The 25,808-nt window shown below is 42.5% G+C and overlaps 1 protein-coding gene across 1 annotated transcript in view; it reads left to right on the top strand.

Moving 5' to 3' along the window:
- LOC145409511 (sulfotransferase 1E1-like) overlaps positions 1 to 24,037 on the top strand; it is a 58,287-nt gene extending 34,250 nt beyond the window's left edge. Inside the window, exons 5-7 of the mRNA XM_080279903.1 lie at positions 13,805 to 13,971; positions 23,743 to 23,851; positions 23,925 to 24,037. Coding sequence (XP_080136029.1) covers positions 13,805 to 13,971; positions 23,743 to 23,851; positions 23,925 to 24,037 — 389 coding nt within the window. The remainder of the gene's footprint in view (positions 1 to 13,804; positions 13,972 to 23,742; positions 23,852 to 23,924) is intronic.
- The last annotated feature ends 1,771 nt before the right edge of the window (positions 24,038 to 25,808 follow it).

Below are 25,808 nucleotides of genomic sequence, written 5' to 3'. Positions count from 1 at the left end.
TGCGGTCAAGTATCATAACTAAGAAAAACTTCATTGTTGCGGCAAGCTTATTATTGCTGTATCATCACCATAGCATTTGAAAATAAAGGTAACGTATTGCAGTCACATGAGTTTTAACTGGTCTTCGAAGCTAGAGCATCTGTATTGAAATCCTGGGAAGCAAATACACAATGAACTGGGGTTATGGTGCATGCCGCGCTCAGACTAATACATTACACATTCATCCAAATCGGGAGAAGTATCTGACGGTTAACTTCTAATATATCACTGCCTCACGTTATTCGTTTTACATACTTCTTAGAGTGATATATATATTTTTTATATGACGTAATGGAGCCACAGAAGTTTTACCAAGTATTCACAAAGTTTTCATTGAACGTATATCAGTGCAGAGTGACCGAAGCAATCTGAAACTCTGCCATCACTTCTTGGGGGCGATTGTACAAGGGAATAATTATACCTGACTTCCAATCCTCCGGGACTCTACCTTCCTCCCAGGCCAATCTGCTCATCTTCCACATCCATTCTACTACTATCTCTCCCCCATGCTTCAGCATTTCACCACACACTCCATCAATTCCTGGGATTTTCCCCATTTTGACTTTCTTCATTGCTTCCACTACTTCCATCCTACTGATTTCCTGATTTCTTCCTGTCTTCACACCTACCTCCTTCCCCCAGCCATTCCCCAGCCACTTACACTCGCACTAGTTTCATTCTCTGTGTTCAACAATCCTTAAAGTGTTCTCTCCATCTGCTCACTTTTTCTCCCTTCTCCACTAGTAATCTATTATTTTATCTTTCACTCATCTACAGACTTCATTGCCACCCTGTCTAACTCTCTTTACTTCTTTCCAGAACATTTTCTTAGAGTCCCTCCACTTTACACTCAGATTCCTTCCAAATTCCTCATCCACTCTCTTCTTACTCACTCTTACTAATCATTTCACCTCTTCTTTTCTACATTTAACTCTCTCTTTCTTCTGTCAACTTCTTCCACGCCCCTATTTCTCATCCATTCATTATATGCTTTCTTCTTTTGTGCCACAGCCTGTCTCTCCCCTTCATTCCACCATGCTGTTCCTTGCACCGCCTTTTGTTCTCTCTTCATCCCACACACCACATCACATGCTGCACATATTTCTTTTGTGAAATCTTGCACACACCTTCCACGTCCCCCATCTACTCCTGTTCATATTCACCCAATCGTTCCTCCATTTCTCTCTTATATTCTGCCTTTTTCTCATCCTCTTGTAACCTTTCCACTCTCCTTCCATCTACTCCTTCCTCCCGTCCTTTCCTTCCTCTATTTCTCCATTTTACTTGGACCTTGAATCTGACCACCACCAAGTGGTGGTCAGAAAGTCCACTTCCCAAACCTCTATAAGCTTTTGCCTCCATTACACACCTTCGCATCCTTTCATCCACACATGCATAATCAATCATTGCCTTCCTTTTATTCAGTTCACCACCCACCCTTCTCATCATTCGCCACATATACTTGTGGATCATTTTGTGCCTGAAGAGGATATTGGCTATCACCAACCCTCTCCTGGCACAAATGTCCACTAAAGTACTGCCATTCTTATCTACCTCAGCAGGTACACCCCACTCACCAACTATTCCATCCACCTTCACATTCCCTACTTTACCATTCATATCACCGATCAAAAACACTCTCTCATTCCTTTCAAACTTTTCTATGCTCACTTGCACATTTGTCCAGATCTCTTCTCTCATTCTGCTTGCACGATCTTGCGTTGGCACATACACGCAAACAATCGGCCACATTTGTCGTCCAACTTTCAATCTTACCCACACAATCCTTGAGCCTACTGATCCATACTCTCTTATATTCTCCTTCCATCTATTACTCACAACAATACACACTCCTTCTTTTGCCCTCTCATTCCCACCTACTCCTGCACAAATACCCCATCCATACTCCTATTCTCTCACACTCTCACCTCGCTATTTAGTTTCAGTTAATCCACATACATCCACTTTCACACCCTCAAGCACCTGGACAATCACTCTCTCTTTCACTTCATCATTTGCACCCCTTACATTCCACGTCGCCATCCGTATCATGTCCTTTGTTCGGTCCTTAGTCGTCGTCTTTTGGACAGCCCTGGTCCGAGGCTTCTTGTTCGGATGGACCATACTTTGATGACTAAGGAACGGACAAAGGACATTCTTAGGGTGGGAACATGGAATGTGAGAGGAGTGAATGATGCAGTGAAAGAGAGAGAGATTGTTCAGGTGCTTGAGGATGCAAAAGTGGATATATGTGGATTGACTGAAACTAAATGAAAAGGTGAAAGGGTGAGAGAATGGCAATATGGTTTAGGTATATGTGCGGGAGTCAATGAGAATGAGTGGGCAAGAGATGGAGTATGTCTGATGATAAGCAAGAAATGGAAGGAGAATATAAGAGAGTATGGAACAGTGGGTGCAAGGATTGTATGGGTGAGGATGAAAATAGGTATACAAGCGTGGGTAATTGTATGTGTGTATGCCCCGACAGAGGATCGAGTGGCAAGAGTGAAAGATGAGTTTTGGGCGAGAGTAGAAGCATGTATGGACAAGTTTGAGAGGAGCGAGAGAGTGCTGTTGATTGGAGATATGAATGGCAAAGTTGGGAATGTACAAGTGGTTGGTCAGTGGGGTGTGCCAGCTGAAGTAGATGGGAATGGTAGTGCTTTGGTGGACATCTGTGCTTGTAAGGGGTTGGCAATAGCCAACACCTACTTTTGTCATAAGATGATCCACCGGTATACATGGAGAGTAATGAGGAGGATGGATGGTGAACTTGTTGAACGAAAGGCAATGATAGACTACGTGTGTGTGGATGAGCAAATGAGAAGACAAGTGTTGGATGCAAGAGTGTGGAGAGAGTGGGGGAATGGAGTCTCGGACCATCACTTAGTGATGGCCAAGATAGAGATGCAAAGAAAGTGGTTGAGGAGACGAAGGGGAAGACAGGAGGAAGCAGCTCCTGTGAGAAGAGTGGAGAAATGACAGAGTATAAGAGCGTAGTGGAAGAAAGATTGGGAAGGTATGAGCTAGAGCATATGGAAGGGGTGGAAGACGTATGTAAGATATTCACGGAAGAGATAGGCGCGGCGTGTGAGGCGGTTTGTGGAGTGAGGAGGAGATGCAAGGGTGTGCAAGGGACAGCATGGTGGAATGATGAGGTGAAACGAACTGTGGAACAAAAGAAGATGACATAATGAATGGTTGGCGAGTAGAGGTAGGGGAGAAGATGAGAGAGAGAAGAGAGAGGTATATGTGAGCAGGAGAAGGGAGGTAAGAGACTGGTGAAGGAGAGTAAGAAGAAAGTGGATGAAGAGTTTGGGAGGAATCTGAGTGTGAAATGGAGGGAGAGTAAGAAATTGTATTGGAAGGAGGTAAAGAAAGTAAGGCAGTGTGAAAGGGGAAATAGTAGGGGAGTGAAAGATAGGAATAATAGATTGTTGGTGGAGAAGAGAGAGAAATTGAGATGGAAGGAGCACTTTGAGGATTTGTTGAATGTAGAGAGTGAGAGTAGTGCGAGTATAAGTGGTTGGGGAATGGCTGGGAGAAGAAGAGATGAGAGGAGGGAGGAAGAGATCAGTAGGGCGGAAGTAGTGGAAGCGATGAAGAAGATTAAGTTGGGAAAGGCCCCAGGAATTGATGGAGTGTGTGGTGAAATGCTTAGGTATGGGGGTGAGATTGTTGTGGAGTTGATATGGAAGTTGTGTAGATTGGCCTGGGAAGAGGGAAGGGCTCCAGAGGACTGGAAATCAGGTATAATTATTCCTTTATACAAAGGAAAAGGGGAGAGAGAAGTATGTGGTAATCATAGAGGTATTTGCCTTCTTAGTGTGACTGGTAAAATATATGGTAGAATACTCATTGATAGGGTTAGGCATATGACAGAGGAGCTAGTTGGAGAAGAACAAGGGGGATTTAGGAAGGGAAAAGGGTGTGTAGATCAGATACTTGTTCTAAGATGTTTAGTGGAGAAGTATCTAGGGAAGGGAAGGAAAGTGAATGCTGCCTTCATGGACTTGAAGAAAGCTTATGACAGAATAGATAGGCAAGGTATGTGGAAGGTATTAAGAATATATGGAGTGGAGGGGAAATTGTTGAGTGCTGTGAAGAGTATGTACGAGGGAGCTAGGGCTACGGTGCGAGTGGATGGTGAGCTGAGTGAGTTCTTTGATCTCAATGTGGGACTGAAACAGGGTTGTGTGATGTCTCCATGGCTGTTTAATATATACATGGATGGGGTTGTAAAGGAGGTGCAAGGTAGGGCAGTGGATGTGGGGGTGGCTCTAATGAATGAGGATGAGATTTGGAAGCTTCCGGTGTTGCTGTTTGCTGATGATACAGTATTGTTGAGTGAAGATGAATGGGAGTTGAGGTTTGGTGAATGAATTTGGGACAGTGTTTAGGAGGAGGAATCTGAAAGTTAATGTAAACAAAAGTAAAGTTATGGTGTTTAAGAGGAATGATGTCACAGAGTGTGCAGTGAGGTTGGATGGTGAGGATATGGAGAATGTGAGTGCATTCAAGTACTTGGGTAGTATGATGAGTAAGGATGGAACTTTGGGGGATGAAGTGCGTGAAAGGGTACAGCAGGGAAGGAAGGTTGTTGGTACATTGAAAGCAGTGAAGAGAAATAGGGAGGTGAGTATGGAAGTTAAGAAGTCACTGCATGATTGTATTGTGATCCCTACCCTGACGTATGTAAGCGAGGCGTGGACCTTGCAAGAGGGGAACAAGTCAAGAGTGAGAGAAGTGGAAATGAGTTACTTGAGAGGAGCATGTGGAGTGACGTGGAGGGACAGGTTGACGAATGAAGAAGTGAAGGAACGTTGTGGGGTGGATGTGGATGTGGTTGAGAAGATTAGGAGAAATACACTGAGGTGGTTTGGACATGTGAAGAGAATGAAGAATGAAAGACTGACTAAGAGGGTGTATGTAGGTGAGGTGGAGGGAGAGAGAGGGAGGAGCAGACCGAGGATGAGGTGGAGCGATGGAGTTGAGAGGTATATGAGGGAGGGGGGGGTGAGTTGGGGGGAGGGTAGTCAAATGGTGGGTGACAGAGCGACTTGGAGGCGTTTTGTCTGCGGCCACCCTTTGCGGGATTAGGGCGTCGGGCTAAAGATAGATAGATAGATAGATAGTTTCCCGGGGAGGTGCGCTAACCCTCCGCCAACCCACTTGCTGTCACATAGGGAACACGTGTCGGTTTGTTATAAGGATACCACCCAGCGTTGTAAATGCTTTCCTGGATTACAGGAAATCATTTACAACGCTACTCGATGTAGAGCTACCCTAAAACAGAGTACCACTACACTAAGTGGGTGGATGCTGGACGTCTCCACCTACCAAGACGCCCCCACCTACCATGTTCTCCATTTTTTTCTTGCTTTTATCAGAGTTCCATGTTCTCAAATTTACCCTTGTTTCTGTCAGAGTGACGTGTTCTCTAATTTAAGTTTCTTTCCATCAGGGCGACGTGTTCTATAATTTACCCTTGCCTTTATCAGGGCGACGTGTTCTATAATTTACCCTTGCCTTTATCAGGGCCACGTGTTCTCTAATTTACCCTTGCCTTTATCAGGGAGACGTGTTCTCTAATTTACCCTTGCCTTTATCAGGGCCACGTGTTCTCTAATTTACCCTTGCCTTTATCAGGGCCACGTGTTCTCTAATTTACCCTTGCCTTTATCAGAGTGACGTGTTCTCTAATTTACCCTTGCCTTTATCAGGGCGACGTGTTCTCTAATTTACCCTTGCCTTTATCAGGGCGACGTGTTCTCTAATTTACCCTTGCCTTTATCAGGGCGACGTGTTCTCTAATTTACCCTTGCTTCTGTGGGACGACATTAGTTAACTTCAAAAAGGACTCGCATACTGAAGGGGTTAATTTAGGATGCATTTAACTCGTCCTGTTCCAACAATCTCTCTTAACCTGATAGAAAATCATAAGGTGATAACAAGAAATACATTTTTAAAAGAGTTCCTTGGATGAATGGATTAGAAGAGGTGTTATCTATGGGGTTTGGGAGGTCTCCCCCCCTGCACCTCCTCAGACTCTCTGCCCCTACTAGCCCCCCATATAAAATTTCTAATTATTTGATGTGCAACAATGTGCGATACTGTGCCGTATACTTTGTGGGAGTTTACAAAGAACCCAGTTATCATTATTTATAGAATAATAGGAATATGTGAAATTTGTAGTAGCCTGGGATCAGATTTTCAGACATAATTACGATAGATTTCTTGGTTACGAGGAAAATTATTTGAAGATAAGGAGGTTTATACAATGTTAATTCTCTAGTTCTTCTTTCAAAAACAATTCTAAGTTAATTCTATATTACGACAGGGAATCAACTGTAAGTATGCTCAAGAATCACAAGAATCACATCCCTGTTTCGTTAGTTAGCTCAGTGATCAACTTACTATGGATGATAACTTTTCGTCAACTTTCAGGGGAGAGAATAAAGGTATTACATTTGAGTACTGTACTGTAATGATAAGTACATTATTCTGTACAATCGCAAAGCGTAAATGTTCTATTTTTAAGTGGAGAAACACTGCAAATTCTCCTCTTCACACATTTACGTTGCCTTATCATTTTAATCTCAACTGATAAGCATTTCCTTTTAAGAGCTAATAATATAATCACATAAGATTATCAGCGAATTGTGGGTGACTCAGATTTTACTCTTTTGTGCTCTCACTTCTCATGCCTGTGTTCAGCCAAACGAGTACTTTCAATATAAACATTCACCTTAAGAGTACACAGAGCTTTTAGTACAGTAGTGATGTACGGCTTAAATGGAGTCAACACAAATTGTAAACACTGAACACCACCCTCCTCAGAATAGAGCTTGGCCAACCTCCTTCATCCTTCCCCCCTTCCCCTCTCCCTCCCCCTCCCCCATCCCTCCCCTGGTGTGAAGATCTCGGTACAGCCGTGAGCAAAAAGTTCGTCAGGAATCTTCTGTCTTGCCTTCCATATCTCTCCTTCCTCACCAGACGACACACAGTATCTCTTCTCTTCATACTAATTTATTACGTGCTTCATATTACAGTCGAGTCAAATACTTCATTTATCAGCTTCCACTGACACATCAAGTCGGCGAACTCTTGGTCTTGGCTGTATATCACGGGGGTTTGGAACTTTAATATCAAAGGCGATTTTCGTGATGTAAAAAAAAAATACGATCATGATTTCATCAATGATGTACTTGTATTTATTTCACGTATGTATGTATGTATGTATTGTTACGGAACAGAGAAAGATAATGTACACTTGAAGTGAGAATACTAAAAATCACTACTGTCCCGTAAAGTTCCAGGTTCAAAACAAAAGAGTTAGGTAAAATTACAAGTTAAAGTTTAATGATCAAACTAACAACAAAACATTCAGGACTCATAAGGATAATGTAATGGCAAAAAACAGGTTAAATATATGGTTAACTGCAATAGCCTCTATTAACACGAAATTAGCATGAGTAAATTTATCTAAGTCAGCCCTGATAAAATGAGAAAACACTGGATAATGCTCAGTTAACGCAAGATATATTATTACAGATACAAAATATTATTACCACTGGCTGACAACATGAATCACAAAAACTTTACTAGGCCCACGAATCAACACCCTATGCTATACAGTACAAGAACAAAATGTAATAACACTTTTACTCAAATTACACAGCTGCTAGATGGTTGGAGACTTCCTGAGCACTCACAATAATAACAACTGTACAGGGGAGGACAGAGATGTGAGCAAAATGAGGAGTAGATCTAAGTGGCAATTAATGTAGAGACTGAGCTCATTATATAGGGGCCGGCAGAGCTTGATACAACTTGTAAGACGGACGCGCAGATGAAGCCATAGGGGACAAAGAGTTGACAATCCTGCTCTGAACAACAGAAAGAACGACTTACTCTACTATAAGGGGAGAAGGGGGGAGTGAGGTAGAACACGCTCTTGATCAAACATGCAGCATACTGTACGTTAGAATTACACAAAGGATGATGAAATCATAAGCTATGTAACACCTCCCCACAAAGAAAAAGAAATTTACAAAGGAAATTTCTTATTACTCTAAAACAATCTGTCTAAAGTCTAGATAAGCAATCTGCAATAACATTTTCTTTCCCCTTGACATGTTGTATGTCTAATGAATACTCCTGAAGAAGTAGACTCCATCTTGCCAATCTCTGATTTTTATCTTTAAACTTACTAAGGAATTTCAGTGGGTTATGATCGGTATAAATGACTATGGGGTCAAAACCAGAACACAAATAAAATGAAAAATGCTGTAAACCCAAAATCAAGGCCAAAAGCTCTTTCTCAATAGTTGAGTAGTTCTTTTGAGGTGAAGTGAACTTCTTACTGTAATAAGATACAGGGTGTTCAATACCCTGATCATCCTCTTGCAGCAAAACAGCCCCAGCTCCTGTATCACTTGCATCAACAGCCATCTTAAAAGGCTTAGCAAATTTGGAGTAGCGAGCACTGGCTGACTTAATAGGATAGCTTTAAGTTTGCTGAAAGCGGATTCACAGTTATCGGTCCAGACAAATTTAACTCCCTTTTTCAGTAGGTCTGTAAGTGGTGATACAAGAATTGAAAAGTTAAGAACAAATCTCCTGTAATAACCTACCATTCCCAAAAATCTTTGTAGCTCTTTCCTACTTTTAGGTCTGGGAAAATCACTTATAACCTGAACCTTAGCTCCTGGTGGTGCAACATGTCCATCACCAATTACGTACCCAAGGTACTGAACTTTAGCTTGACCAAACTCACACTTTGATAAATTAGCTACAAGATTAGCCTGAACCAAACGCTCAAGAAATTTACTGACATGGCATAGGTGATCTTTCCAGCTGTCACTGAAGATTAATACATCATCAATATAAACAACACACCCTACCAAACCCTCTGTTACAACATTCATGAGCTTCTGAAATGTGGCTGGTGCATTCTTCATACCATATGGCATTACAGAACATGCAAAAGTCTTTCCTAGTGTTACAAAACATGAGATATCCCTAGCACGTTCAGTCATAGGTACTTGCCAGTATCCCTTTAACAAATCAAACTTACTTATGTACCTAGCCTTTCCGATCTTGTCTATGCAATCTTCCACGCGAGGGAGAGGGTAAGTGTCTGTTTTGGTTATCTGATTAACACGTCTATAGTCGATGCAAAGCCGCTGTGACCCACCAGGCTTAGGGACTAGAGTGACAGGAGAACTCCACTCACTCTGGCAGGGCTCAATCATCTTGTGGTCCAACAGGTAGCCAAGCTCCTTCTGGATGAGAGGAACTTTCACTGAGTTCACACGGTAAGGAGGCTATTTAATTGGCTTTGCGTCTCCAATATCAACATCATGCATCAACACAGTGGTTCTTCCTGGAGTGGCACGGAACACTTGCGGGTACTCCTGCAGTAATGCCGAAAACTCCTGCCTTTCCTCGGGAGGTAGATGAGAAAGCTTAGTCTGGAGATCATTCATGATATCAGGATTCTTCCCCAAACTATCACTCACGCACATGATGCATGGGAGAACTTCACTTGCAGACTCGGGTGGAACAGCTACAGTACAGACTTGGTTATTTTCGTCCCGCCTGTGATATAACTTTAGCATGTTGATGTGACAAAGTTGCTTGTTCTTTCTACGATCTGGTGTGGCGATGACATAGTTGACATCACTGAGTTTCTTCTCCACGAAATAAGGACCACTAAACTTCGCTTGAAGAGGTTGCCCATGCACTGGTAGCAGAATCAAAACCTGATCTCCTGGCTGAAAGTGGCGTAACCTGGACTTCTTATCATACCAAGTCTTCATCTTCTCCTGAGCAGCTCTTAAATTCTCTCTCGCCAGCTGTAAAGCAGTGGACAGCCGTTCTTTGAACTTCATCACATACTCCAGCAGGTTGACGTCATCTTCCTCTGACAGCCAGCATTCCTTGAGTAGCTTAAGGGGTCCTCTTACTTCATGGCCAAACAGTAGTTCAAAAGGTGAGAAGCCCAGTGATTCATTTGGAGATTCTCTTGCGGCAAATACAACGAATGGAAGACCTTTATCCCAGTCTTTCTGATGTTCCAAACAGTATTTCTTGAGCATCGATTTGAGTGTTTGATGATATCTCTCCAACGCTCCTTGGGTCTGGGGATGGTAAGCTGAAGACGTGATCTGGGTGATGCCCAACTCTTTCAGAGACTGTTTGAAAACATTTGACATGAAATTACTTCCCAGGTCTGACTGTACCTCCTTGGGCAGACCAAACTTTGTGAAGAACCCTAGCATTTCCTTAACCACGTTCTTTGCTGAGATATTTCTAAGTGGAATGGCTTCAGGATAACGAGTAGCCATATCAATCAGGGTCAACACATAAGAAAATCCTGAAGAAGTCTTAGGAAGAGGGCCCACAATATCCACCAACACACGAGTGAATGGCGCCTCAAAAGGAGGAATGGGAACTAGAGGTGCAACCTTTTCGGTCTGTTTACACTTCCCCACAACTTGACAGGTGTGACAAGACTTACAATACCAGGAAACATCCCTGAAGATACCTGGCCAGTAGAAGTGTTTCAAAATGCATGCCACAGTCTTCCTCACTCCAAGGTGTCCTGCCAAACTGGAATCATGAGCCACTCTAATGATATTCTGCCTACAAACACGAGGGATGACAACTTGATGTACAACCTCCCATTCACAGTCGGCTGATGCTGTTGGGGGTCTCCACTTCCTCATAAGTACTCCTGACTTTATATAATAACAAGTAGAAGCACCGGCTGACTCTTCCTCACTGCAAGCAGAGTTAGCTAGACCTTTCAACTCAGGGTCAGCAACCTGCAGCTCAACCAACTCTTGACGAGACAAATTATCAACACTACGGGGTACTGCCTCATCTGGTGAGTGGTCCAAATTAGCAAGAAAAGTGTCAGCTAGGATAACATCATCATCATCATTATCCTAAGTCACCAGTAACTTTAGACTTAGCCCTAGTGACAGCACATGCAGGGAACACATCAGGGACATCACAATCCAGGGCTGCAGCCACTGGCTCACTAGACAACTGAGGAGCTGGACACACTTGACTTCCACCAATATCATTTCCAAGTAAGAAAGTTACACCTGACATTGGGAGTGTCTCAACCAACCCAACCATAACGGAACCATTAACAAAACCAGACTCTAAATTCACTCTGCACAGAGGGACAGAGAAGTAATTATTCCCTACACCTTGTAAGATTAAAGTTTCATCAGAGGAATTAACATTAGAGCCTAGAACACTGGTCAGCATAAGGGATTGGCAAGCACCTGTATCACGATATATTTTAACTGATTTCCTGTCATTACTGTCCAGAGGACTGACAAAACCATCAGACAGGAAATTAGCACATGAACTCTTGAGAGTGTCACCCACGTTACTGCTCAAAAGAGGAGCTTCATCATGAGAATTTAATTTACCCCTCAAAGCAGGTTCAGTTAACTCAGTTAAAGAATTGTGGGAACTCTCAAGGGTGGACACTAGACCAATTGACTGAATATTTAAAGACTCCTTTTTGTTCACATCACGCTGTCTCCTGAAACATTTCTCTGTAGTATGACCAAGCTTACTACAATAAGTACATTTACTTCTCTGAAATCTAGAGGTGAAGCTGGTATTTACTTCCTGAGATACATCATCTTCATTCTCTTTCCTGTTACCTGTACTCTGAGTAGAGGCAACGTACTTACTCTTAGCTTTCCTTTTTTCTTTAGAATATCTCTTGTGAGTGAGAACATATTCATCAGCTAAAACTGTAGCATCAAACAAATTATCTATTCTTTTCTCATCAAGATATAGGCTTACATCATTATTAATACACCTTTTGAAGTCCTCCAGCAAAATCATCTGCTTAAATTTGTCAAAATCAGAATCCACATTCTTAGAATTTAACCACTGCTCTAACAGATCTTCTTTGATTTTTGCATACTCAACATGGGATTGCTTATCTTGCTTATAAGTTGTCCTAAATTTTACTCTATAGGCTTCAGGAACAAGCTCATAGGCCTTAAGAATCAAGCACTTAACTACATCATAATTATCAGATTGATCCTGAGGCAAAGATGCATAAGTTACTTGAGCTTTACCGGTGAGAACAGTTTGAAGGAGTACTGGCCAATACTCTTTGGGCCAATTAAAACCTGTAGCTACCCTCTCAAACAACTGAAAATACTTTGTTAAATCAGATTCATTAAAAGGAGGGACAAGTTTAACATTTTTAGCCACATCAAAATCATCAGAGCTAGATGATCCAGTTCCACCTTGTTTCATGCGATACTCATGGTCTGCCTGAATCCTAGCAAGTTCAATTTGTGCCTGAGCCTCCTGAATACGAGCATTTGCCTGAAATTCAGCCTCCTTAGCACGAGCCTCCTGCAGGGCTAGCTGTAACTTAGCTAATTCAATCTCCGTTTGCTCATTTGGAGGAGTTACATTAAACAAGCTTTCATTAATCATGTCAACAATTTGATCTTTAAAATGATGAGAGCGAACAGCAATTCCCAATTGTTGAGCAACAAGCTTAAGTTCATTCTTTGTTCTGTTTTCTACATCACACACTGTTTGCACATTTGACAAAAAATCTTTGGCTTCATCAAGCGTAGTAATAGTAGACATCATGAATAAATCACAATCACAAAATATCAAGCAATATCCTTATGATAATATCCTGAATATCCTGAGAAGAGGTCGCCAAGTTTATGTTACGGAACAGAGAAAGATAATGTACACTTTAAGTGAGAATACTAAAAATCACTACTGTCCCGTAAAGTTCCAGGTTCAAAACAAAAGAGTTAGGTAAAATTACAAGTTAAAGTTTAATGCTCAAACTAACAACAAAACATTCAGGACTCATAAGGATAATGTAATGGCAAAAAACAGGTTAAATATATGGTTAACTGCAATAGCCTCTATTAACACGAAGTTAGCATGAGTAAATTTATCTGTCAGCCCTGATAAAATGAGAAAACACTGGATAATGCTCAGTTAACGCAAGATATATTATTACAGATACAAAATATTATTACCACTGGCTGACAACATGAATCACAAAAACTTTACTAGGCCCACGAATCAACACCCTATGCTATACAGTACAAGAACAAAATGTAATAACACTTATATTCAAATTACACAGCTGCTAGATGGTTGGAGACTTCCTGAGCACTCACAAAAATAACAACTGTACAGGGGAGGACAGAGATGTGAGCAAAATGAGGAGTAGATCTAAGTGGCAATTAATGTAGAGACTGAGCTCATTATATAGGGGCCGGCAGAGCTTGATACAACTTGTAAGAAGGACGCGAAAATGAAGCCATAGGGGACAAAGAGTTGACAATCCTGCTCTGAACAACAGAAAGAACGACTTACTCTACTATAAGAGGAGAAGGGGGGAGTGAGGTAGAACACGCTCGTGATCAAACATGCAGCATACTGTACGTTAGAATTACACAAAGGATGATGAAATCATAGGCTATGTAACAGTATGTATGTATGTGTTTGTCTGTATGTATGGTATGGATGTATGTACCGGGTATGCATTCACTCATTTTCTGTTGTCGTGGAACTAGTGTTATATTGTCCTTATTAATTTACTGTATTTAAGTATGTGTGAGTATACGTTTATATGCATGTATGTATGTATGTAGCCTTCGTTTGTTTGTATATGGGTATTTATGTATCTATTTGTTTATTAATTGTCAACATCCTTTATTATCTGTCCTGGTGGTGGTAGTCCCATACTGCCCGTACTGGCCGCACGTGCTACAAGCCTGGAGGCAGAGAGACAACCCCAACCTTTACTTCACCACCTACGAGGACATGAAGGACGACATCATGGGGCAGCTGCGGAACATCAACAAATTCCTCGGCAAAAACTTGACGGAGGAACAACTCAAGATGGTGAGTAGGAGACACTCGTGGCTAGGAGGCTACCTCAACATCTCTTCCTTGCCGGTTTATTCCTGAGTCTGCTCCGTTACTGTATTCTAGAAGGTGAATAGGAGAAACTCGTATGGTTAGGAAGCTTACTCAACACCTCTTCCTTTCAAGTTTATTCCTGAGTCTGCTCCTTTACTATATTCTTGTGTATTATTCATGTAATCTAGGTCGACGTTAAAATGATACAAGAAGTAAAAAAAGAGGGTATGAATGGATAGTTTAGAAAATAAATCGATAAGGAAGAGGTGCTAAGACGCCTCCTTACCCGACGAGAATACCGACCCCTGTTACTAAAAACTGAGTCCGCCAAGGTGTAAGGAAGCCACTTATGACTGACGGTCACTGATGGAACACGTGTAGTTGTTAGGTGGGATTAGCCTGCATCCCACATTATACACTGCAGTCAGCAAGGATACGTAAATCTCAAAATTCTACCATTATCACATTCTCTCTCTCTCTCTCTCTCTCTCTCTCTCTCTCTCTCTCTCTCTCTCTCTCTCTCTTTCTCTCTCTCTCTCTCTCCACATGAGAGTCAACGGATTCATTCTGGATGGCGTTGTAACTGGTTCTGGAGACTTGATGACACAACTTCCTTCACGATGTATTCCCAACACAACACCTCGACATCATCTTACAACCTACTGATGTCAACGATACTAACAGATACGGAAAACATACACAAGAATCTTAAACCATAATCGTCCAGATAAATAACTGAGGAATAAGTGCTACGAAGCTTGATACTTCTCCCATCTACGTAATTTCTTTCTCAGTGTCTCTGGATCCTGACTCAACCGATCACTGGACAGGGGAAAAAAAAAAATGAAGACTATGATAATGATATATGGTGATGGTATTGGTGATGATGATGATGACCATGGTGATGATATCATCACCATCATCATCGTTATGTTTAGTCATTATTATTATTATTATTATTATTATTATTATATGATTGTAGCATATGCACCGTGTGAGGACAGGAGTGAGAGAGAGAGATTTTGGGATGAGCTGGATGAAGTAGTGGGAGAAATGCCCAGGAGCTACAAGGTGATCATAATGGGGGATATGAATGGAAGAGTAGGCACTGGTCCTGAGGATGACATAATGGGTTGTTATGGAGTACCAGGAGAAAATGATAATAGGAAGTGACTAAAGGATATGTGTCAGGAGAGGAGGTTGTGCATTTGTAACTCGTATTTCAAACACAAAGATGCACATAAATATACAAGGTATAGAGGAAACAGGGATCGTGTTGAAAGAAGCCTGATTGATTACATGCTCGTAGAGAGGTCGATGATGGGAAAGGTTGCTGATACGAAGGCCGTGAGAGGACGATGTGGAGGTCTGTCAGAGTATCTGATTGTGGTATGCAAGATCAAGCTGAGAAGAGTGCTGTGGATGAGGAGGGAGAGTAGCAGTCAGGGAGAAAGACTGGAAGTTGAGAAGCTGAGGATCAAAGAAATGGCAGATGATTAATGGACCAAAATTGAGGAGGAGTTAGAATCAGTGAACTGGAATGAAATGAATCTGGACAGCTGGTGGAATGCATGTAAGGATTGCTTGGTTAGAAATGCTAAAGTGGTGTGTGGTGTGGCAAGAGTAACAACAAAAAAGAAAGGTACGGCATGGTGGGATGAGGAGGTTAAGAGAGCGGTAGAGGAAAAGAAGAAGTGGCTAAAGTGGTTACAGGATAGGGGTTCAGTTGAAATAATAACTGAGTATATTGAGAGCAAGAAGCACGTAAAGAGCCTAGTGAAGAGGAAAAAGAAGAGGTAAATGATGATTTGGGAAGAAAAATGAATGCAAATTACTCTGAAAATGGGAAGTTATTCTGGAAAGAGGTGCGGAAATGTAGAAGTGAAAGCGGAAAGAAATGTGATGGTGTGAAGGATTCAGGTGGTAGATTATTAATCCATGTAGATGAAGTAAGGACCAGATGGACAGAATATTTTGAAAGCCTGATGAATCGGAATAGAGAGAGCAGAGCGGCTGTAAACATGATTGGTTTGGGACGGGTGTGGCGAAGGAATGCAGTGCCAGGAGACGTGACACTCCCACTGGTGAAGAGTGCAGTGAAGCGGCTGCAAAATGGGAGAGCAGCTGGGGTTGATGAGGTGTATAAGTGTAGTGGAGAGAGTGGAATGAAGTGCTTGTTGGAGATAATTATGTAAGAAGGTATGGATGAGTGAAACTGTGCCTGCAGAGTGGGAAAAGGTTGTGATTGTACCCCTGTACAAAAATAAAAGTGAGCGAAGTGAGTGCAAGAATTATCATGGCATAAGTTTATTGAGTGTGGTAGGAAAGGTATATGAAAGAAATTTTATAAAGTAAGAGTGATATCAGAAGTCTTAGTGAGTGATGAACAGGGTGGATTAAGGAGTGGCAGAGGATGTGTGGATCAAGTATTTGCAGTGAGACAGATAGCAGAGAAGGCTTGTGAGAAGGACCATAAGGTGTTTATGACAATCATGGATCTGGAAAAAGCATGCGACAAAGTAGACAGAGAGGGATTGTGGAAAGTTTTGCGCATGTATGGTGTAAATGGTAAGCTCCTAAGTGCTGTCAAGAGTTTTTATGATGGTAGCGAAGCGTGTGTAAGGGTTAATGGACATCTAAGAGAATGGTTCACGATCAGTGTGGGTGTGCAACAAGGTTGTGTGATGTCCCCATGGTTGTTCAATATATATATGGATGGGGTGATGAGAGAAGGAAAAACACGAGTAATGGAGAGAGGGATGGCGTTGGTAATGAATCGTGATGAATATCTCAAATTTGTTATATGCTGATGATGCAGTACTGTTGGGAAGTACCGGACAAGAACTTGGCAGGCTAGTGCAGAGTTTTACTGATGTCTGTGAGCGTCGTGCCTTGAGAGTAAATGCAGAGAAGAGTAAAGTGATGGTTACTGAGAGAGAAGTGACTCCCAGTGGGATGTTACAGTGAATGGAGAGAGACTGGAATTGGTGAGAGAGTTCAAATACCCGGGTATAGTGATAGAAAAGAGAAGAAAATGAGCAAAAGAAGTTGAAAGTAGAGTGACACAAGGAAGAAAGGTAGCAGGTGCAATGAAGGCCTTGATAAGACACAGAGGCCTGAGTGTTGCAGCTGTACAAGGCTTACATAAGGGAGTGTTAGTGCCAACATATGGGTGTGAGACTATGGTGTGGCATGAAAATGAAAAGTCAAGAGTAAGAGCAGTGGAGATGGGACTGTTGAGGAATGTATGTGGAGCACAGAGGGTGGATAGGATATGAAATAATGTGATTCGTGAAAGGTGTGAAGTGAGGAAGTCTGTGGACACCAGAATCGAAGAGAGTGTACTGAGATGGTATAGTCATGCGGAGAGAATGGATAATAATAGAGTGGTGAAAAAGGTATATCTAAGCGAATTTGAAGGAGAGAGGAGGCAAGGCAGGCCAAGGAGAAGGTGGAGAGATACGGTGGATGAGTGTATGAGGAAGAGAGGTTTGGAAGTCGGTGAGGATAGGGAACTGACAAGAGATAGAACTAACTGGATGAATGTTGTGAGGGGAAGTGCATGATCAGGGATTAATGGCGCCCCTTTTTAATGTGATAGCGTCCGGATTGACTCAATCGGATATGTTTATGTGAAGCTACAGAATGTAATGAATGTTTTTGGTGTATCTGATAGAGCCAGGATTCCGGGGGCTTGAATGATGAGTGAATGGAAACGTGGCCCATTAGACTGGGCAAATTTGGGCTGTCTGGACATTGATACTCCTCACCCTGTCCTTGGGTGGGTAGGGGGGATTTCAAGAATACTCCTCCAGTATCCCTGCTTGTCGTACGAGGCGACTAAAAGGGTTGGTGGTGGGTTAGTGCCCCACCCCATAAAAAGAGCTAACTAAAAAAGCAAATAAAGCACCTCGGACCAGGATGGACTATACATTGACGACTAAGGAATGGACAAAGGACATTCTGAGGGTGGGGACATGGAATGTGAGAGGAGTGAATGATGAAGTGAAAAAGAGAGATTGTGCAGGTGCTTGAGGTTGCAAGAGTGGATATATGTGGATTGACTGAAACTAAATGAAAAGGTGAAAGGGTGAGAGAATGGAAATACGGTTTAGGAATATGTGCAAGAGTTAATGAGAATGAGAGGGCAAGAGATGGAGTATGTCTGATGATAAGTAAGAAGTTGAAGGAGAATATAAGAGAGTATGGAACAGTGGGTGCAAGGATTGTATGGGTGAGGATGAAAGTAGGTATACAAGCGTGGGCGACTGTGTGTGCGTATGCGTCGACAGAGGACCGAGTGGAGAGTAAAAGATGAGTTTTGGGCGAGTGTAGAAAGATGTATGGGCAAGTTTGAGAGAAGCGAGAGAGTTCTGTTGATTGGAGACATGAATGGCAAAGTTGGGAATGTACAAGTGGATGGAGTGGTTGGTCAGTGGGGTGTGCCAGCTGAAGTAGATGGGAATGGTAGTGCTTTGGTGGACATCTGTGCTGGTAAGGGGTTAGCAATAGCTAACACCTACTTTCGGCATAAGATGATCCACCGGTATACATGGAGAGTAATGAGGAGGATGGATGGTGAACTTGTTGAACGAAAGGCAATGGTAGACTATGTGTGTGTGGATGAGCGAATGAGAAGACAAGTGGTGGATGCAAGAGTGTGGAGAGGGTGGGGGAATGGAATCTCGGACCATCACTTAGTGATGGCCAAGGTAAGGCTGCAAAGAAAATGGTTGAAAAGACGACGGGAAAGACAGGAGGAAACAGCTCCTGTGAGAAGAGGGGAGAAATTGTTAAACAGTGAGAAAATGGCAGAGTATAAGAGCATAGTGGAAGAAAGATTGGGAAGGTATGAGTTAGGGCAGATGGAAGGGGTGGAAGACGTACGTAAGATATTCACGGAAGAGATAGGCGCAGCATGTGAGGTGGTTTGTGGGGTGAGGAGAAGATGCAGGGGTGTGCAAGGGACAGCATGGTGGAATGATGAGATGAAACTAGCTGTGGAACAAAAGAAGGCATATAGTGAATGGCTAGCAAGTAGAGGTAGGGGAGAAGATGAGAGAGAGAAGAGAGAGGTATATGTGAGCAGGAGAAGGGAGGTAAGAGACTGGTGAAGGAGAGTAAGAAGAAAGTGGATGAAGAGTTTGGGAGGAGTCTGAGTGTGAAATGGAGGGAGAGTAAGAAATTGTTTTGGAAGGAGGTAAAGAAAGTAAGGCAGTGTGAAAGGGGTAATAGCAGGGGAGTGAAAGATAGGAATAATAGATTGTTGGTGGAGAAGAGAGAGAAATTGAGGAGATGGAAGGAGCACTTTGAGGATTTCTTGAATGTAGAGAGTGAGAGCAGTGCGAGTATAAGTGGGTGGGGAATGACTGGGAGAAGGAGAGATGAGAGGAGGAAGGAAGAGATTAGTAGGGCAGAAATAGTGGAAGCAATGAAGAAGATCAAGATGGGAAAGGTCCCAGGAATTCATGGAGTGTGTGGTGAAATGCTGAGGTATAGGGGTGAGATTGTAGTAGAGTGGATATGGAACTTATGTAAATTGGCTTGGGAAGAGGGAAGGGTTCCCGAGGACTGGAAATTATGTATAATAATTCCTTTATACAAAGGGAAAGGGGAGAGAGAAGTATATGGTAACCAAAGAATGATGGAACACATTCTATCCATTTCTCCTTTCTCTGAAATCTCCATTTTAGGAGATTTCAATGTTCACACCACCTTTGGCTCTCCTATCCTTTCACTGATCCACCTGGTGAACAAGCCTACATCTTTTCTATCCTTAATGACCTAGAGCAGCTTGTACAGCACCCTACCCATATCCCAGACGGCCTTGGAGAGAGCTCCAACATACCTGACATCTTCCTTACAACTAATCCTTCTGCTTACACTGTTAATCTTTTCTCTCCGTTGGGCTCCTCCGATCACAACCTTATCACCTTAACCTGTCCTACCACTCCGATACGGCCTGTGGACCCTCCAGGGAAACGTCGTCTGTGGCATTTTGGAGCCACGGATTGGGAGGCCCTCAAGCAGCACTTCTTTGATTTTCCCTAGAATTATTATTGCTTCCATGGCCGGGAACCATCTGCGTGTGCCTTGTGCATTACGGAGGTTATTCTCTCGGGCATGGAAGCATATATTCCTTTCTCATATCCTTTGACTAATGCACGAAAGCCTTGGTTTAATCACGCTTGTTCTAATGCTGTCCCCAACAAGGAGAGGGCCTACAAGAGGTAACGGAGCCAACCCACCCCTAAATCACATTATCTTTATGTTTCTGCCCGGAATCGTGCTAAGTCTGTTCTTTGTTTTGCTAAAAATAATTTCATCCATACTAAGTGCTCTCAACTCTCCAACTTGAATTCTTCCCGCTCCTTCTGGCACCTTTTGCCAAAAACCTTTCAAACAACTCTACCTCATCATCCTTCCCTCCTCTTTTCTACTCTGATGGTTCTGTAGCTATTTCTTCTACTGATAAAGCAGATCTCTTCACACAGACTTACTCCTCCAATTCCACCTTAGACGATTCCGGTGCTGTTCCTCCATCACTTCCCCCCTCTGACTTCCTCATGGCTGACTTTAAAAATTCTTCAGCTGATGTACTGTATTTTCTGCCATCACTGGCCTCAATACCAGCAAGGCATATGGGCCTGATGGAGTCCCTCCTGTTGTTCTCAAGAACTGTGCTTCTGTGCTTACACCCTGCCTAGGCAAACTCTTTCGCCTTTGTCTGTCAACTTGTACCTTTCCTTCTTGCTGGAAGTTTGCTCTCATTTAGCCAGTCTCAAAGAAGGATGACCATTCCCAACCCTCCAACTATCATCCAATTGCTTTAACGTCCTGTATTTCAAAAGTTTTCGAGTCAATTCTCAATAGAAAAATTTAAGGCATCTTTCCTGTCACAACCTTCTTTCTGATCGTCAGTACGGGTTCCGTCAGGGACGCTCCAATGCCAATCTTCTCACCTACCTTTCAGACTCTGGTGAATGCTTTGCCATTGCATTTGACATCCCAAAGGCTTTCGATAGAGTCTGGCATAAATCTTTAATTTCCAAACTGCCCTCTTACAGTTTCTATCCTTCTATCTGTTCCTTCGTCGCTAGCTTCCTTTCTGGTCGTTCTATAGCCGCTGTTGTAGACGGCCACTGTTCTTCTCCTAGATCTATCAACAGTGGTGTTCCTCAGGGCTTTGTCCTATCACCAACTCTCTTCGTTTTATTCATCAATGACCTTCTAGGTTGTACATCTAACCCTATCCACTCATACGCTGATGACTCCACCCTTCACCTCTCCGTTCGGTTCCCGCAACGCCCATCTCAGCAGTTACTTCAACAAACAAGGGATGAGGCTATGGCACACCTCATGTCTGACTTGGCTCGTATCTCTGACTGGGGTAAAAATAATCTTGTTGTTTTTAATGCATCTAAGACTCAGTTCTTACACCTATCAACCCAACAAAATCTTCCACAGGTATACCCACTAATGTTTAATAAAATTCAGCTTCATCCTGCATCATCCTTGAACATGCTTGGGGTTTCATTTACTAGGGACTTATCTTGGAAAGATCATATTACATCTCTTGTAAAATCTGCTTCCAAGAGATTAGGTGTGCTAAGCCAACTCCGTTCTTTCCTTACCCTTGCACAATTGTTTACTCCATACAGGGGTTTTATCCGCCCCTGTGTGGAGTACAACTCTCATGTGTGGGGTGGCTCCCCACATACAGCTCTTCTCAATAGGGTGGAGTCAAAGGCTTTTCGTCTCATTAACTCTCCTCCTCTTACTTACTCCCTTCAACATCCGTCTCTTCACCGCACTGTTGCATCTTTATCTCTTTTCTATCACTGCTTTAATTGTCACTGCTCCTATGAACTGTCTGCTTGCATTCCTCCACCTTTACGACGGGCGCGTAGCACCTGTCTAGCAGCAAACTCTCATCCCTTTTCTGTCCAACTCTCTAATGCAAGAGGTAACCGTTACTCCCAGTCCTTCATTTATGCAATAGGTCAACTCTGGAACTGTCTCCCTCTGTCTGTATTTCCTGCTGCCTGTGATCTCCAGTCTTTCAAACGCAATGTGTCCAGGCATCTCGAAATGATTAGATCTTGAATTTGGCTCTCTATTGTATTTTGTTTTTTTTCTTGGAGGGAACTGTTATTGCTGGCTCATGGCCTTTGGTTCCTTCTTCCTCGCATAAAAAAATAAGGGGTATTTCCCTTCTTAGTGTGAATGAAAAAATATATGGTAGAATACTCATTGATAGGGTTAGGCACATAACAGAGGAGCTACTGGAGAAGAACAAGGGGGATTTAGGAAGGGAAAAGGGTGTGTAGATCAGATATTTGTTCTAAGATGTTTAGTGGAGAAGTACCTAGAGAAGGGAAAGAAAGTGTATGCTGCCTTCATGGACTTGGAGAAAGCTTATGACAGAATAGATAGAGAAGGTATGTGGAAGATACTGAGAATATATGGAGTGGAGGGGAAATTGTTTGAGTGCTGTGAAGAGTATGTACGAAGGAGCTAGGGCACCGGTGCGAGTGGATGGTGTGCTGAGTGAGTTCTTTGATCTCAGTGTGAGACTGAAACAGGGTTATGTGATGTCTCCATGGCTGTTTGATATATACATGGATGGGGTTGTAAAGGAGGGGCAAGGTAGGGCAGTGGATGTGGGGGTGGCTCTAATGAATGAGAGTGAGATTTGGAAGATTCCGGTGCTGTTGTTTGCTGATGATACAGTATTGTTGAGAGAAGATGAATGGGAGTTGCAAGGTTTGGTGAATGAATTTGGGACAGTGTGTAGGAAGAGGAATCTGAAAGTTAATGTAAACAAGAGTTAAGTTATGGTGTTTGAGAGAAATGAAGTCACAGAATGCACGGTGAGGTTGGATGGCGAGAATATGGAGAATGTGAGTGCATTCAAGTACTTGGGGAGTGTGATGAGTAAGGATGGAACTCTGGGGGATGAAGTGCGTGAAAGAGTACAGCAGGGAAGGAAGGTTGTTTGTTCACTGAAAGCAGTGATGAGAAATAGGGAGGTGAGTATGGAAGTTAAAGTCACTGCATGATAGTATTGTGATCCCTACCCTGACGTATGGAAGCGAGGCATGGACCTTGCAAGAAGGGAACAAGTCAAGAGTGAGAGCAGTGGAAATGAGTTACTTGAGAGAAGCATGTGGAGTGACATGGAGGGACAGGTTGACGAATGAAGAAGTGAAGGAACGTTGTGGGGTGGATGTGGATGTGGTTGAGAAGATAAAGAGAAATACACTGAGGTGGTTTGGACATGTGGAGAGAATGGAGAATGAAAGACTGACTAAGAGGGTGTATGTAGGTGAGGTGGAGGGAGGGAGAGGGAGGGGAAGACCGAGGATGAGGTGGAGGGATGGAGTTGAGAGGTATATGAGGGAGAGGGGGAGTGAGTTGGGGGGAGGGTAGTCAAATGGTGGGTGACTGAGCGACTTGGAGGAGTTTTGTCTGTGGCCACCCTTTGCGGGATTAGGGCGTTGGGCTATAGATAGATAGATAGATAGATAGATTATTATTATTATTATTATTATTATTATTATTATTATTATAGATAAATTAGTAGTAGTAGTAGCAGTATAGTAGTGGTAACTATTATTATCGATAATATTACCATTCTTCTGCTTATTACTTTTATTATTATTATTATTATTATTATTATTATTATTATTATTGTTATTATTATTATTATTTTTATTATTATCATTTTTTACTTCCTTCTGCATTCCGCAGATTGCCGAGTTCACCAGCTTCTCGTCTATGAAAACCCGCGGGGAACCGATTGACAAAGCGTTCTACAACGAGGATGTGTGGAAGAAGCAGGGTGGCATGTTTAGGAAAGGTGAGAGATAGATAGATAGATAGATAGATAGAGAGAGAGAGAGAGAATATGAACACTTTTTTCTTTATTCCAGGGATAAAGGGCGACTGGAAGAACCACTTCTCTCCAGAACTGAACCAAGAGATGGACCAATGGATCAGGGACAACGTGAAGGACACTGGCCTTAATTTCAAGTTTGGAGATTAGTGAGCTATTTGTATAGAGGTGTATTAAGTGACTACTGAGCTTTGGTAACGCCCATTCCTTACCTATTTTTTCTACACGTTTTAATTCATTGTCCTCCTCTGTATAAGTGACACAAACTTTGTCTATATAAAGGTGAAATAAATAACACACGAGGCAATGTTAAGGTTTGATATGCCAAATCCATGGCTAAGGCAGAGGTGCTACCAAGCCTCCTTTGCCACATATGATATGGGCTTCACTAAGATACAAGTTTTAGTGTGTTCTTACTACCTCCAGACGATTTTATTCAGCTTAGGAGAGCACCGTAGCAGTGAGGAGGTTAATGAAGCTGAATCCAACCCCTCCACTTCCAAAGGTCTCTTGTACCAGACACCACAGATCAGGCCTGGCACACTTGTAGGAGATAACTGCGATGTGCGTCCTCTCGATGTTTGGGGTAGCTGGCTTGCCGATGATCATTGTGTCGCTTGCTGGTATTTCGCTCATTTCCCTCTCCTCCCTTATTCACTCATAGCACACTTGTATATTGGTATACCTTCACAAACTGTGTATTAATGAGTAGCTTGGAGGTTAAATAAAGTCTGGTGTAACAAAATAATCTTTGACTATTCAAACACTGTTATACAGTCAGGTACAAAGGGTTACGCAGTATAAGTCTGAGTGCTATATGAGTACGTCTTACTATCCCCACTCCCTGGCTATTACTGCCGGCTCTAAGCTCACAGTGGGGCGTGGGAATGAAGCTGACGGTGCATCGAATGTTCGATGCTGATGCCTGTGAGGCAAGCTATGTGATGCTAAGTTGCTATGTGAATCTTTAGACATGCTAAAAGTAAGTCTGACGTAAGTTATGATATATATACATATACACTGCAGGTAGATAAAGTAACAGGTAATGAAAAATATAGTTAATAATTATATATGAAAGCAAAAATATGGATACAACTTGTACACTCTTCTAAGCCTAATGAAATTGTCTGAAGCTGGTAAGAATTAATTGATAAGGGGTTGATGAAAACTTAAGGTGCCAAACCACACACGCTGATATCCCTGTAGAGTTTTTTCCTTCTCCTCTCTACTTTTTTTCTTTTTCCTTTTTCTTCGGTGCCAGCCAACAACATGCCCAACATTTTTTTTCTCTACACACTGCTTCGCTTCACCTCCCACGTGGGAAAAAAAAGTCTTGATGATTATGATGATGATTTAGTTGTAGTTCTTTGATAACAATGTATGCATTAAGCTAGGCTTTACTCCTCTTTTTTTAGCTGATATAATTCTGGACTGCTTCACTTCGACATTATCCCTGCATTGGCCATGGTTGCCAGAGTCGTAACCAGTTTTATGGTGTAAGTTAAAAGACAAAGAACGTTAGATATACTGATTGCTATCCCGATGCAACATCAATTAAAAGGCGCTGGAGTGGGACGCCTTCACGTGGTGGCACTGGTTTAATCGAGTGGCTCCACTGGCCGGTTAGGTAAACGTTCCTCAGCTCTTTCTCTTTCCCCTGAAAGAAGGATGATGGACTGCAGAGAACAATTTCAGCCTGCAGTCCACAGGGTTCATGTTCAGCTGAGTCCTGGGCCACAACAATAACAACAACGTCGGCCTAATACCGTCTGTATGTTTTCATCTGACACACGCGGCCACTTCCACAGCTTGAATATTATGTCATGGTTATGTGATATCAGATGAGCTTTAGTTATGAGGCGAGAATAAGTCTCCTTGGTTACTAGTCAAATTTATCCTCCAATCTGATTACACCTGGCCC

The sequence above is a fragment of the Coenobita brevimanus genome, chromosome 81 (genome assembly GCF_032717465.1).
Source record: "Coenobita brevimanus isolate Jiangsu-jjx chromosome 81, ASM3271746v2, whole genome shotgun sequence".
NCBI classification, from domain to species: domain Eukaryota; kingdom Metazoa; phylum Arthropoda; class Malacostraca; order Decapoda; family Coenobitidae; genus Coenobita; species Coenobita brevimanus.
This window is presented reverse-complemented; position numbering and strand designations above follow the sequence as displayed.